We start from the raw sequence: 15,736 nt of genomic DNA on the forward strand, positions 1-15,736 counted from the left end.
TGGCACACACAGCGAGTCAATGTAATGTAAAAAAAAAAATACCTCATACACACAAACACACACATACAAATGTGTATGCATTATGTATAACGCTGTGATAGTAGACATAGTTACGCAGTATAAATGAAATAAATGAAGGCTTGGCTCTAATGAACTGTCAAGTCATCACAAAGTGATCTAAGATATGTAGCCAGAGTGTGTGTGTGTGTGTGTGTGTGTCTGTCTGTGTGTGTGTGTGTGTGTGTGTGTGTGTGTGTGTGTGTGTGTGTGTGTGTCTAGCTGGAAAACAGACAGTATGCTTGTACTGAAACAAGCTGACATATTTTACGAGTGTATGCATATGTGCTCTTGTTTCAAAAGTCCAGCCCTGCTCTATCCTCTTTCTACAGAGAATAAGTCGCCCCCACGGCCGTTTGGACTCAACCACTCGGACTCTCTGAACAGGAGTGATCGTATAGATGCCATCACCCCTACACTGGGCAACAGTAACAACCAGCTCAATGCCTTTCTGCAAATCTATGTACCTGACTATTCTGTCAGGGCCAGCTCAGACCTTCAGTATATAAAGGTGAGAGCACGTAGACATGTACACACACACACATGCTTACACTTTTTCAGCATATACAGTACCTTGTCACATGCACCAACTCACCATAAGTCATGTCAAGTTTATTTGCGTGGCCCTAAACCTACAGTCATAGGATTGCATTCATTGAAAAACAGGTAGATACATTAAACGACAACAGACAACACCCTCAATCGTTAGAGCGTAAATTTGGATTAGGAAAAACTCCACAGAAAAAAAAACAGTTCACAAAAAAATAAATAAAAATTAAGAAACCTTAGGAAAAGCATCAAAAGGAGCGGAACCCACTGATGGATAGGTGTATCCTAAGTGCCAAGTGTGCAAGGCAAACAATGCGTTAGTATACAGATTTAGAGATGAAAAACGTAATTAGTACACTTAATAAAAAGAAACTATCTTAAAAAGAAAGGTGGATGCTGGGATAACGCTGCATGGAGAGGCACATGAAGCATCTTTCTCAAACATCACCGTAGAGCAGCACCATCCCAGTATCAACAGTTGAGCACTGTAGAGCCCAAGAAAAAAGAATTGAGCTCTTATACACATGTCCGGCAGACCCAGGCACATCGCTCACACAGGCAGAGACAGATGGAGTGCAGAATGAGAGGGATGCCTCTAGCTGGAGCTGTCAGAGATGATGAAGAAGCAGTTATGACCAAAAGACAACAGGCAGAGAGGAATAAGCAAAGAGACTCATATGTAAACATGCAAAAGTCAGGAGGAAGTCGGGAGTTGCAGAGAAGTATGTAGGAGTGGTGCAGGATATGTATGAGAGAAGTGTGACAATGGTGAGGTGTGCTGTTGGAATGACAGATGGGTTCAAGGTGGAGGTGGGATTACATCAAGGATCGGCTCTGAGCCCTTTCATGTTTGCAATGGTGATGGACAGGTTGATGGACAAGATCAGGCAGGAGTCTCCATGGACGATGATGTTCGCGGATGACATTGTGATCTATGCATGAATGAGAGGGAGGACAGTGGAATGGTCAGGATGCAAGGAGTGGAGGTGACGAAGGCATATGAGTTTAAATACTTGGGGTCAACTGTCCAAAGTAACGGGGAGTGCAGGAGAGAGGTAAAGAAGAGAGTGCAGGCAGGGTGTAGTGGGTGGAGAACAGTGTCGGGTGATTTGCGACAGAAGGGTACCAGCAAGAATTAAAGGGAAGGTTTACAAGATGGTTGCGAGACCAGCTATGTTATATGGTTTGGAGACAGTAGCGCTGACGAAAAGACAGGAGGTGGAGCTGGAGGTGGCAGAGTTGAAGATGCTAAGATTTTCACTGGGAGTGACAAAGAAGGACACGATTAGGAATATTCATATTAGAGGGACCGCTCAAGTTGGACAGTTTGGAGACAAAGCAAGAGAGGCAAGATTGAGATGGCTTGGACATTTGTGGAGGAGAGATGCTGGGTATATTGGGAGAAGGATGCTGAATATGGAGCTGCCAGGGAAGAGGAAAAGAGGAAGGCCAAAGAGGAGGTTTATGGATGTGGTGAGGGAAGACATGCAAGTGGCTGGTGTGACAGGGGAAGACGCAGAAGACAGGAAGAAATGGAAACGGATGATCCGCTCTGGCGACCCCTAATGGGAGCAGCCGAAAGTAGTAGTAGTAGACTCATATGTAAACATGCATACATATTTAGCAGATCGTCCTGCTCATACACTGAAAACAAAATTATATTATCTTAGTAAGTACTAATATTGATATGGGTTTGCCAGGTGTTAACTGGGGTTTCCCTAAATTGCCCATAGGTGTGAATGTCAGAGAGTGTAATAGATAGTCACCTTGTCCAGGATATCGTCCTGCTTTGCACCGTTTGGCTGCAAGGGCGGGTGTAGGAAATGAAGGCGTGGATTGAATTTGCTGTGTGGCACTCCCTCGTATGACCTGACCATTGCACCTACTCTCGTCACCATTTTAACAGGTGACGCGACAGCAGTACCAGAATGCACTGATGGCATCACGCATAGACAAGACGCCCCAGTCCACAGACAGCGAGTTCACCAAGATCGAGCTCACGCTGACGGAGCTCCATGATGGGGTAGATGCCCCTACTGTGCCCATCTCCACTAGTATCACTCTCACAACTTCTGCCACAGCTACAGCAGTGGCCAACGAGACCTCCCACCTGCTCAATCAGCAGCAGAACTGTGTGGGCCTCAGCAGGAGCAACCACAGCGCCCACAGTGAGGGACCCATCTAACCCCCCCCCTCCCCGCCCCAACACACACACACTCAGCCTGGTGGAGACTGGGTGGATAGGGGTAGAGAGGAGCAACCCGGTCGTGCCTTTGGGACAGAGGCTAACACCTCCAACCCTCCACCTAGATCCTCTACCCTGTCATATGGACAAACATGGAGAGATGGGGTGGTTGGAGATGAGGGAAGAGAGGGGTTGGAGTGAAGGTCCAACCCCAACCAAAAGCCCCTCAGTAAGTCAGACCCTTTTTAGGAGGGGGCCGTGTCAAAGTGGGGTGCTGGAGTCCCCCCCCCCCCCCAACACACATACACACACCTGAGCACAGTCATAACCCCTACCATGCAACGTTTTCTGAGAGAGGGTGGACAACACTCTGGACTGAGCTTCTTCTTTGGGACACTCCATTTCTAAAGTAGTGACTTGGACTATTGAACAACAGTATACATGCAAGCCCCCCCGTCCCTTATCCTTATGCATACATTACGCACAAATAAAACATATACCCACACACAAACACACACTCCAGAACCATTTTCCTCAGGCCAAAGACTTTGGTCCCCACTCATTAGCACATTAGACATAAGTTTCACACACACACGCACACACATGCGCACACATATACACACATAAACACCTATGCATATAGGAAAATAGGAATTCCCAGCTGTGCATTTTTCAGGGAGGCTCAGTTGACTGTTGAACCCAACTATGAATGACTGAAAATCAGGCACCCAAACAAGCAGAGAGGAATGGTTAAGTCAAAGACTGTACCAAATACTGCTTTGAGAGAAACCGTTAAACTATGAACCAAGAATGTTTTCCTGTATTTATTTATTTTATGATAATGTATGTATATATGTCTGCGTGGAGACGGATATGACAGAAACTGGCATACTAACATGCATGAGCATGTACACATATGTTTATGCTGGGTATACGTCATATCAAAAGGACATGCTACATATATGGAGATACACATACATTTATGTATATGAATAGGTAAAGGTATTTTACAGATATGTATATTACAGATCTTGTTATTTTTACTATTATCCTAAATCAGGCCTATGGTACAGTATCTTTTTCACCTTTTTAAAAATAAAAATCACACTATTGCCTTTAAATCATTTGATTAATTATTTTAACAAAGTGCAATGAACCAGTTTATTTAAGAGATGATTATGGATTAAAAAGAAAAAAAAAATCACTGTATTATAAATTGAAAGATATATTTGTATGTATGTACTGTACGTATATGTATATTTGTTTGTTTGTTTGTTTGTTTGTTTTGTTGAAAAATGCAAAGCTGCAGCCGTCCACAAGCATAGTTCTCCTCAGTGAGTATTTTCCTTATCTTACACTCCCTCTCTCTCGCTTTCGCTCTCATTCTTGCTCTTATGCGTTTGGAGTATGATCATAAACCCTATGACCTCAAGTATAACTTCATTTGTGGTTTGATATGGGAGTGATGGCTCCTATAAAACTATAGCAATGCAGTTCAAGCGATTGGGTGGGGCAATTACTAATGGGGGGGGGCATGGGGGGGTGTATTGAAAGTGCTGACTTGGCACTTTTGCATGTTGGATATATGTATCTTATTTTGCCAACTTTTGCAAATAATCAACTTGATAATTGCACAGTATTAATGACCTCATTTAACATGTTGGGCATCATCAGCTTAAAAAAAAAACAAAACAAAAAAAACAACCTCGACATTAAACATGTCCGTGAACGACATCGGAGCTGTCCTATTGCCACAGTTTATGTGCGTCTGTGTGTGCACGTGTGGTTTGGGGTGAATCGTGCTCACACACAAATCCGCATGTGTTCGGTTTCATTCAGTCTGTTCCAGCTCAAGGTTACCAGAATATAAAAGCGGAAAGCATCAGAGGTCATAAACGTAGCACTGGTTTGCTCAGAAAAATGTCAGCGAAGGAGGAATTAAAGCGTCCACTCTGTTTGTTCGACAGGTTAGACATCGAACTCGTCCTAATTCTGGCTTGAACAAGGAGTGAAATCTGAGGAAATCTGTAATGACTTTTAAGTATTGCTCATGGCTGGTAGGCCCACACTGTATAAGAGTAGACAAAGTCATTTATATTGTTTGTTTCTTTTGTTAGACAGATTTATGCATGTACTTGTCTTACCCACATTGAAATTATTATTTTTAAACTTGTTTTCCTTTGCTATAATAATTATTTCCAGGCTTGTTATATTACCTCATGAAAGACAGAAATGGGTTTTATGAAATGTGCTAATGCTTGACAGTTACCTGTAGGTTACATGATTCCTAGCATAGAGTAATTATGTTTACTTCATAGCGGTAGCAGCCCAGATTATAACCCTTAAGTATTTCAGTGTTTAATTCCAGTTCCAAGCACTGTGGCATATTTGAGTGCCATTTAAATTCTGGAAACGCCTTTTTCCATTACATACACTGAGGCAGTTTTCTCATCACTGTATTTTTAATATCAACATCCTAAAGTTGGATTTGTCGTGCTGTTGGATGTTCGATTGCATATAAATGTCATGGCATCTTGTAACCACTGGTGTGCGCTGTTTGACGTGTCCCGATGTGAGCATACATGGACAAAGCAGCCAACCATAAGGGTGTCTGCGTTGTGGAACCAGACAAAAAATACACTGACCATGTTTGCATTTGGGTTTTTTTTTCTCTCTCTCTCTCTCTTCTTCTTCTTTTTTTATTTTCTTTTTTGCTGTCGTTTGTTGTTTACTTGTAAGTGTTTCTATGCATCAGGTGAACTCTGCTCTGCAGGGACAATCATTCCAGAGATAAGCAATGAATGATGGTATTCTAAGATTGTATTTGTGTACTTTTGCCTCATTCTCCACATTCCCATCTACTGCATCTCAGTGCCTGACATAAGAATGAGGAGCATGATAACTTGATGACAATTCAGAAGTCTGCACAGGGAGACAAATTGGGTTAAGGATGTGACACTAACTGAGTTGCTGACTGTCCATTGTACATGTTATTATATACAGTTTAATTTGTATTCTTGTGATGGTAAAAGTAATGCCAGTCTTTCACACCACAGCACCTGTCCGTGTGTGTGAGTGTGTGTGTGTGTGTGTGTGTGGGTGTGTGTGTGTGTGTGTGTGTGTGTGTACAAACAGAATGCATCCTCTGACCTATACAGAACACCTTCTGTCAGTTATGTAAAGGCCCTTCGGCCTGTGACGATGTGCTCTCCACTCTGTTATTAATGTCATGGTTACTTTTCCATACCATTGCTGCTGCTGTACCTTCACGCTTGTCCATAATGCCACCATCTCATTTCTGAAGACAACGTTCCTATATTGCCTCCTCCTGCTGGTGGTACAATAAAAAGTGAATGATTAACAGAAGGACCGTTTGTGAAAGAATATGTCATATCCTCTGCACTAAAGCTGGGCCTTCACGACTGTTTTAAAGTTGGAAGGCACATTTGATTTTGTGTGCCACTGGCTATGCTGCACAACAAAACTGTACCCTGTGTTAAGACAATCAGTTGTATCGCACACATATAATCAGAATCAGAATCATGTTTATTGGCCATGTAGGTTTTCACATACATGGAATTTGACTCTGGTTTCGTGGCTCTCTCAATGTACTTAACATGGAATAACAACACTACAGCACAACAATCTTCAGATATACACACAAGGATTGACTTATACAGGTGAAATAAGGTGATAAAGTGCAATGGAGCAGAGACTATATCAGAAATGCTGAAATACATGTTAGCAGGTTACTTACATACATGTCTGAGGTAGATGGACATGACAGAGCGTACCAGTATATGTACAATGTACAGTACAGTATATACAAAATGGTTTGATTTACTGACAGTGTTAAGCGTTCATTTGAATGACAGCCTGAGGAAAGAAACTGTTTATATCTGGTTGTTTTGGGGTACAGCGCTCTGTAGCGCCTACCAGAGGGGAGGAATTGAAGCAGGTTGTGACCAGGGTGTGATGGGTCTGCAGTGATGGTGCCTGCTCGTTTCCTGACTCTGGAGGTGCATAAGTCCTGAATGGAGGGCAGGTTGGCACCAATGATTTTCTCTGCAGACTTAACTGTCTGTTGTAGTCTGTCCCTGTCCTGTTTGGTGGTCGATCCAAACCAGACAGTGTGCAGAGGACAAACTGGATTATTGCAGTGTAGAACTGAATCAGCGGTTCATGAGGTGGGTGGCTGAGTGGAGAAAGTACATCCTCTGCTGGGCCTTTTTGATGATTTTCTCTATGTTGAATGTCCACCTTAGGTTCTGGGAGATTGTGGAACCCAGAGTGCTACTGTGACTTAACCAACTAGTAGTTTGTAGTTTGTCATAACTCAATATCCAGTCTCTTCAGAATAGAAAATGGATATACAGTAGTGGTGAGAAAGGGAGACAGTCCTTCAACTAGGATGCCTACATTTCAACTGTTGTGATAGCAAGCCCTCGCCCTGCTGAGGTGTCCTTGAGCAAGATGCCTCCCCTTCCCATTTCAAGGGACTTGTTGTGCAGTTGTTTCCTCGTTCTTACCATTTTACGAATAATTTCATCCAATCATTTAATGTAGAAAAATCCAGAGTGCCAATTGTGTTCAGTATATAAAATACACAAATGCAGTGGTTAATATCAGACTGAAGTTATTCATATGAAACTGGGTATTTCTGACAAAATTCAACAAGTTGATATATCCTGAAATTGGCCTTGTTTATGTAGATTATTTCCTTCTGGTGATAATCAGTTTGGGATTAAGCAACAACTCTCTCCAAGCCATTTCACTACAGGTCCGACCGGCTTTGAAAAATATACCACACTAGTTCTCCTCCACTTAAGTTGAATTGAGTTGTGGAGTGAGGTATATATATATATATATATATATATATATATATATATATATATATATATACTCTATTACACTATATAGAATATTATGTAATTGTTTATTGCAAAAATACTTGATATATTTTCACCTGTGTAATTGAATGTAATGTATGTAATGATAATAAGAAAAATGCATAACTACTTTTTCCAGAAGGTTTACTATTTTAGCCACAAAAGTGTGAAGTATGTTTAGATGTTTGCACCTCAGAGTAGTAGCATTGTGTTGGTATTTGAGCATAACAATGGTGAGTCAATATTTTGACAATATGTGCAATACCAGTTCAGAATGAAATTTTTTGCAAAAAAAAATTTCAAAATTACAATTTTCATATTTGAGTGAACCTAGCATCTTGTTGATTAGGTGGTTAGCAGTCATAAAGTCCTGAAGTCCTGAAGTACGACGCTAACTCAGGAGTCCTTTGTAAATACCAGCATACCCTCTACAAGTGTACTGTATACACTGATGAGCTAAAACATTATGACCACCTACAGGCTACGCACACACACACACACACACACACATTCTAGATTAGGCACTATTCTTGTCACATTAGACTGCCCATATACACTCATGAGACAAAACATTATGACCACTCACAGGGGAACCAAATAACATTGATAATCTCCAAACAAGGGGACATGTCAAGGTCTGGATAGATTAGATGGTATGGGCAGGAGTAAAGCCTTGAGCCACTTTGACAAGGGCCAAATTGTTATGACCAGACGACTGGGTCAGAGCATCTCTGAAACGGCAAGGCTTGTGGGGTGCTCTTGGGCAGCAGTGGTGAGTATACCGACAGTGGTCCGAGGAGGGACAAACCACCAACCGGCGACAGGGTGTTGGATGCTCAAGGCTCATCAATGCACAAGGGCAACAAAGGCTGTCTGTTCCGAACCAACATAAGGTCACAAGTCACAGAAACAGTTCATCGCACACTGCTGCGTATGGGGCTGTGTAGCCACGGACTGGTCAGACTGCCCATGATGACCCCTTTGCATCAGAACTGGACCTTGGAGCAGAGGAAGAAAGTCACCTGGTCCGGTGAGTCCCATTTTCTTTTAGATCACGTGGATGGTCATGTACATGTACGCCATTTACCTGGGGAAGAGATGGCACCAGGATGCACTGTGGGCAGATGGCAAGCCGTTGGAGGAAGTGTGATGCTCTGGGCAATGTTCTTTTGGGAAACCCTGGGTTCGGCCATTCATGTGTGACGTCAATTTGGCACGTGCCACAGACCAGGCAATGGTATTCCCTGATGGCAGTGGCTTCTTTCAACAGGATAATGCACCCTGCCACATGACACTCATTGTTTGGGAATGGTTTGAGGAACATGAAGTCTTCAAGGTGTTGTCCTGGCCTCCAGATCTCAATACACACACCATACATTTTTATTCATGCTTCCCTCTTCTCTAGTAATGCTTTGCTTAAGTCACATAATGTAATAATAATATAATAATAATAAAATTAAACTTATATAGCACTTTTCTAGTACTCAAAGTCGCTTTACAATAAACGGGGTGAAACAAGATGACAGATAAACATAATACAGACATACAGGGGTGGTGGGAAGGGGGGCTACGAGAGGGAGAAGCGGCAGCCACACGATGCCAGCAGTACTCTCCAACTTGGACAGATACAAAAGGTAAAGAAAAACAAACATCATAAATCACATAAATCACAGATGAAGTCTGAGGAGGTGAATCCCGACCAATGACCTGAATGTGGGCAGCCCGCAGCAGTGTCCGATGTGCTTAGGGAGGGAGTTGACGGAGGGGGCAGGTCGAGCGCTCTGTCTCCAGCCTTCCCCAGACCAGGGGGGGATGAGAGGATGGGGGGGGGGGGCACGAGAAGGCAGTGGAGAAGAGGTGTGTCTTGAGACGGGATTGGTAGAGTGGGAGGGATTCTGAGTCTCTAATGATTTGGGGGAGTGAGTTCCAGAGCCTGGGAGCTGCCCTGGAGAAGGCTCGGTCACCAAAGCCGCAGAGGTTGGACCTGGGAGTAGAGAGAAGGGAGGCTGAGGTGGATCTGAGGGACCAAGAGGGTTGGTAGGGGGAGAGGAGGTCGGTGAAGTATGGGGGAGCCAGCTTGTGAAGGGCTTTAAGTAAGAACCAGGATTTTGTAATTGATCCGGTGGGAGATGGGTAGCCAGTAGAGGTCTTTTAGGACTGGGGTGATGTTGTGCCAGGATTTGGTGAAAGTTAAAAGTCAGGCGGATGCGTTTTGGACCAATTGGAGTCTCTTGATAGAGCTAGCACTGATGCCATAGAGGAGTGAGTTGCAGTAATCAAGGCGTGAGGAGATGAAGGCATGGATAAGAATCTCAGCAGCAGGGCGTGTGAGAGAGGATCTTATTTTCGCGATGTTGCGAAGGTGGTAGAAGGAGGATTTGAACATTTGGCAGATATGCGGCTCAAGGGAGAGGGTGATTTTCCTGGGAGGAAGGGGAGACAGTAGTGCCATCGATGGTGAGTGTAAGGTTGTTGATTTGGCTGAGAGTGGACTTGGAGCCAAATTTAGAGGAGTTCAGTTTTATCACTATTGAGTTTGAGAAGGTTTTGCTGCATCCAGACTTTAATTGTAGACAGACAGGAGTCGGTGTGAGAGAGGGGTGGATTGTGAGGGATTTGGTGCTGAGGTATATCTGGGTGTCATCAGCATGACAGTGGAAGTCCAAGTTGAAATGGCGAAGAATCTAACCAAGAGGGAGGATGTAGATGATGAAAAGGAGTGGGCCGAGTACAGAACCTTGGGGAACACCTTGTGTGACTGTGGATGGAGCAGAGGAATGGTTGTGAAGTGAGATGAAGTGTGACCTGTTGGAGAGGTAGGACTGGAGCCAGCTGAGTACGGTGCCTTCAATACCGACATCTTTCAATCTGGTGAGCAGGATGTTGTGGCTCACAGTATCAAAGGCTGCACTCAGGTCGAGGAGAATGAGGATGTTAAGGACTCCAGTATCAGCAGAGGTGAGGAGGTCATTAAGTACTTTAAGGAGTGCCGTTTCAGTGCTGTGGAGTGGGCGAAAACCGGACTGGAGGGGTTCAAGTAGGTTGTTGGAGTGTAGGTAGGTTTGGAGTTGTGTGGCGACAATGCATTCCAGGGTTTTTGAGAGGAAGGGGAGGTTGGAGATTGGCCAGTAGTGGTTGAGGCAGGATGTATCAAGACCGGGTTTCTTGAGAATTGGGGTGACAGCGGCAGTTTTGTAGGCAAAGGGGACAATTCCATGAGACAGTGAGGAATTGAAAAGGTTGGTGAGGTAGGGGCATAGGGCAGGGAGGCATTTCTTCGGTAGGCGGGTGGGGAGGGGATCAAGGGAGCAGGTTGTGGATTTTGATGAGCTGATGAGTTCAGAGACAGTGGTGGGGGCAACTGGAACAAACCAGGAGAGGCAGCAATCAGGGGGAGGGGTAGAGGAATGGGGAGAAGAGGGGCCGGAGTAGGTGCTGCCGAGTCAGATGCAGGGGATAGTGATTTGTTGATAGCGGCAACTTTGTCTGCAAAAAATTGGAGAAATTAGTTGAACTGTTCAGGAGTAGAGTTGGAGAGGGCATCGACATGGGGCTTGAGGAGGTTGTTTACAGTGGAGAAGAGGGTGCGGGGGTTATTGTTGGAATCATTAATGATGGTGGAAAAATAGGCAGACTTGGTGGCGGTGAGGGCATCTTTGTAGGCAGAGAGCTTGAGGTTGTGGGTTTCTTGATGTACAGTGAGAGATGTTTTCCTGACGAGTCGTTCCAGTTGGCGGGCAGTCTGTTTCATTGTGTGGAGCTCAGGTGTGAACCAGAGTGCAGAGGTGTTGAAGGAGACTGTTTTTGTTTTGAGAGGGGCCAGTGTAGTGTGTTGAGGGAGGCAGACAGAGTGGCGCTGAGGTGATTGGTGAGATCATCAGGTGAGGTAGAGGCTGGTTCCAGGGGGAGAGCAGTGGAGAGCAGATCAGAGAGTTGGAGGGGGTCAATAGATGTAGTATTGCGGAATGTTATTTCTCTGAGGAGGTGTGGCCGAGGAGTTGGGGATGGAATAGTGAACTGGATGAGATTATGGTCTGACAGAGGAAATGGGGATGAATAGATGTTTTGTACCGGTAGATGGACAGAGCAGACCAGGTCAAGGATATGGCCTTTGACATGGGTGGGGAAAGTGATGTGCTGGGTGAGGTTGAAATTGTCCAACAGAGTGATGAATTCTGATGCAAACTTACAGGTGGGTAAATCAATGTGGATGTTAAAATCACCAAGCAGTAGTAAGTGTGAGGAGAGAGATGAGGCTATTGTGAGGAGTTCAGAGAGGTCAGACAGGAAAGATGGATTTGGTGTGGGTGGCCGGTAGATGAGAATGACAGCCATTGAGCTGCATATAGAGAGAGATGTTGTGTTTATACATTATATAAACACAACATCTCTCTATATGCAGACAATAATCCCAGTATTCTTGGTTCTGGGATAAATGTAAATAAGGCAAACCAGTTCTTTGCTGTGTCTGATGAATTTGATTTTTCTGCTTCTCATAAGAGCATCTTCTCATCTCTTGCACAGAATAGTCCTGTGGTTCAACAGCATTTATGGCGCCTTAAGGCTAACAAAGCAGCAGGCCCTGATGGTGTCCATCCATGGACCCTGAAAGACTGATCTGTGCTTGACTGCACTCCAAGATGTGCTTGACTGACATCTGCACTCCTGTACTTCGAGATGTGCTTGATTGACATCGCGGAGTGGATGGCAACACACCACCTGAAGCTCAATCTGGACAAGACAGAGCTGATGTTCCTCCTGGAGAAAGGTTGCCAGCACCGAGACCTGGCCATCACCATTGACAACATCGTGGTGACGCCAACTCGGACTGTGAGGAATCTGGGTGTGATCCTGGACAACCAACTGTCGTTTGCTGAAAACGTTGCATCGGTTGCTCGCTCCTGCAGATTTCTCCTCTATAACATCAGGAGGATTCGCCCATTCCTCACTGACGAGATGGCACAGGTGCTCATCCAGGCTCTGGTCATCTCCCGGCTGGACTACGGCAACTCCCTCCTTGCTAGCGTCCTGGCGTCGGCCATCAGACCTCTGGAGCTTGTTCAGAAAGCTGCAGCTCGTCTAGTGTTCAACCGCCCTAAGTTCTCCCACACAACTCCCTTTCTCATGTCCCTACACTGGCTACCAGTAGCTGCTCGCATCCAGTTTAAGACTCTGGTGCTAGCCTACAGGGCAGTGAAGGAACAGCTCCTTCCTATCTCCAGGCCATGGTCAAGCCCTACACCCACTTCGCTCTGCTGCCTCGAGACACCTGGTTGCCCCGTCGCTCAGAGGCCCTTGCTGCTGAACGACCCGGTCACGGCTCTTTTCTGTCCTGGCCCCACAGTGGTGGAATGAACTCCCCACTGATGTCAGGACAACGGAGTCACTGCCCATCTTTCGACGCAGGTTGAAAACTCACCTCTTTAAGAACTACTACGCTGTTACTCGTTCTTAGCCCTTATTGTTTTCACTCATTTAAAAAAAAAATTTTCTTGCACTTTTACTTTAGCACTGGTTTTGCTCTTAGATGCTTGTTTAGATGCACTTATGACCTCTGATGACTAGTAGTTCTCCTGATTTCCTACATTAAATGCACTTATTGTAAGTCGCTTTGGATAAAAGCGTCGGCTAAATGACTGTAATTTAATGTCTGTGCTGACCAGTTGTGCTCAGTCCTTCACTCAATTTTTTCTTTGTCGCTGTCATCAAAAATTCCAGTAATAGGGCATCCCCGTAGCCGAATGGTGAGAGCACTGAGCACATGGTTGCAACTGTTGCTGGTTCTAATCCAGCCGGTGACCTTTGTTGCATGTCTTACCACCCCCCTCCCCATTTCCTGTCTGCCTCCACTATCACTACCTCATAAAGATATATATATTTAAAAAAATCCAGTAATGTGGAAACCATCTTGTCTTGTTCCTAATGTGAGTAGTCTTACTAATCTTAGACCTATAGCCCGTATGCCGCACATAATGACATGTTTTGAAAGGGATTGTCCTGGGTCACCTGAGTAGACAGGTCTCGGCCTTGCAGTTTGTATACAAGAAGGGTGTAGAAGACGATGCACGACTTTTTAGACTTCACAGCATTTACAGCCACCTTGAAACAACTACCAGCTCTGTTAGGCTTATGTTTTTTTTATTTTTCTAATGCTTTTAATACAACTCAACCACACCTTTTAGCTAACAAATTAAAGAATTTTAAACTGCACAAAACAACCATTGCATGGGTCTTAGATTATCTCATCTCGACCTCAGTTTGTCATACTTGATAAACTGTCTGACAGTATCTCGATGTATGCTCAATAATTCAGGTAAGAAAATCAAAGAAGGTTGAATCAGTTCATCTGGATATAATGTTTATTAACAGATATGTTTCATCACTCGGAGTGATGAAACATCTGTCAGTCAATGTTGTATCCCGAGTGATGAAACATATCTATCAATCAACGTTGTATCCAGATGAACTGATTCAACCTTCGATTGATTCATTGATTCATTGATTCATTATCCAAACTCAAACTTACCCAAAGTCAAACTTATCCTTACTCAGGGTCACAGGGATGCTGGAGCCTATCCCAGCAGTCATTGGACAGCAGGCTGGGAGATACCCTGGACAGGCCACCAGACCATCACAGGGCCGACACACACACACACACACACACACACACACACACACACACACACACACACACGCACACACACACACACACACACACACACACACACACACACACACACACACACACACACACACACACCTAGGGACAATTTAGTACGGCTGATTCACCTGACCTACATGTCTTTGGACTGTGGGACTTCTTTGATTGTCTGACAGTATTTTAACTAAAACAGGAGCTTCACAAGGCACAATTTTATCCCCCTTTTTATTCACATTCTGACAATCAAAGAAGTCCCTCAGTCCAAAGACATGTAGGTCAGGTGAATCGGCCGTACTAAATTGTCCCTAGGTGTGAATGTGTGTGTGTGGGCCCTGTGATGGTCTGGCGGCCTGTCCAGGGTATCACCCTGCCTGCCGCCTAATGACTGCTGGGATAGGCTCCAGCATCCCAGTGACCCTAAGTAAGGATAAGTTTGAGTTTGGATAATGAATGAATGAATCAAAGAAGGTTGAATCAGTTCATCTGGATATAACGTTTATTGACAGATACGTTTCATCATTTGGAGTGATGAAACATATCTGTCAATAAACATATCCAGATGAACTGATTCAACCTTCTTTGATTTTCTTACCTGAATTATTGAGCCTGCATCAAGATATTGTAAGACAGTTTATCAAGCCTGACAAGCCTGACTGAGGTCGAGACAAGAGATAATCTAAGACCCACGCAATAGGTTGTTTTGTGCAGTTTAAAATTCATTAATTTGTTAGCTAAAAGGTGTAGTTGAGTTGTATTAAAAGCACTAGAAAAAAAACGTAATTTCTGATATTGGGCTATACAATTAAAATTGACTTGACTTGTCAAATCAAAACATTTTTGGATGATACTGCCCTCGAGGGTCTACTTAACCATGGCAATGACCTGGCCTATAAGAGAGGTTGAATCATTTATCAGCTGGTGTGATGCAAACTTTTTAAAATTGAATGTTGGGAAGACCAAAGAGTCAATCATTGATTTCAGAAGGAAAAAGGAGGAGGTCTTCCCAGTGATAATTGAGGGTCAGCAGACTGAAATTGACCAGTCTTACAAATATCTTGGTGCCTAACTGGACAGTAAATTAAACTGGTAAAAGAACACTGTTGTATTCAAGAAGGCTCGGTCAAGACTATTCTTCTTAAGGAAGCTTACATCCTTTGACATCAGTAAGAGGCTTCGTGTTTTTTTTTTAGTTTTTTTTTTTAATCAGGGGATATTAGCTAGTGTCCTCTTTTATGCTGGGCTCTGCTGGGGGGGGGGCAGCATCAATGCAGATGACAAAAACAGGATCAATAAGACGATCAGAAAGGCTGGCTCAGTGATTGGCCTTACCCCAGACACACTTGAGGTCACTGTAGAAAAGACAATAAGGACTATCTTTTTTGCTAAGCCTCTTTA

At 44.1% G+C, this 15,736-nt stretch overlaps 1 protein-coding gene across 2 annotated transcripts in view; it reads left to right on the top strand.

The window, feature by feature from the left end:
- The window catches only part of cnnm2b (cyclin and CBS domain divalent metal cation transport mediator 2b), a 47,760-nt gene extending 43,411 nt beyond the window's left edge, over positions 1 to 4,349 (top strand). For both annotated transcript variants that reach the window (XM_056279733.1, XM_056279734.1), the window contains 2 exons: positions 390 to 568; positions 2,513 to 4,349. In XM_056279733.1, the coding sequence (XP_056135708.1) occupies positions 390 to 568; positions 2,513 to 2,791 (458 nt within the window). In that variant the 3' untranslated portion in view covers positions 2,792 to 4,349. The remainder of the gene's footprint in view (positions 1 to 389; positions 569 to 2,512) is intronic.
- The last annotated feature ends 11,387 nt before the right edge of the window (positions 4,350 to 15,736 follow it).

The sequence above is a fragment of the Lampris incognitus genome, chromosome 5 (assembly GCF_029633865.1).
Source record: "Lampris incognitus isolate fLamInc1 chromosome 5, fLamInc1.hap2, whole genome shotgun sequence".
NCBI lineage: Eukaryota > Metazoa > Chordata > Actinopteri > Lampriformes > Lampridae > Lampris > Lampris incognitus.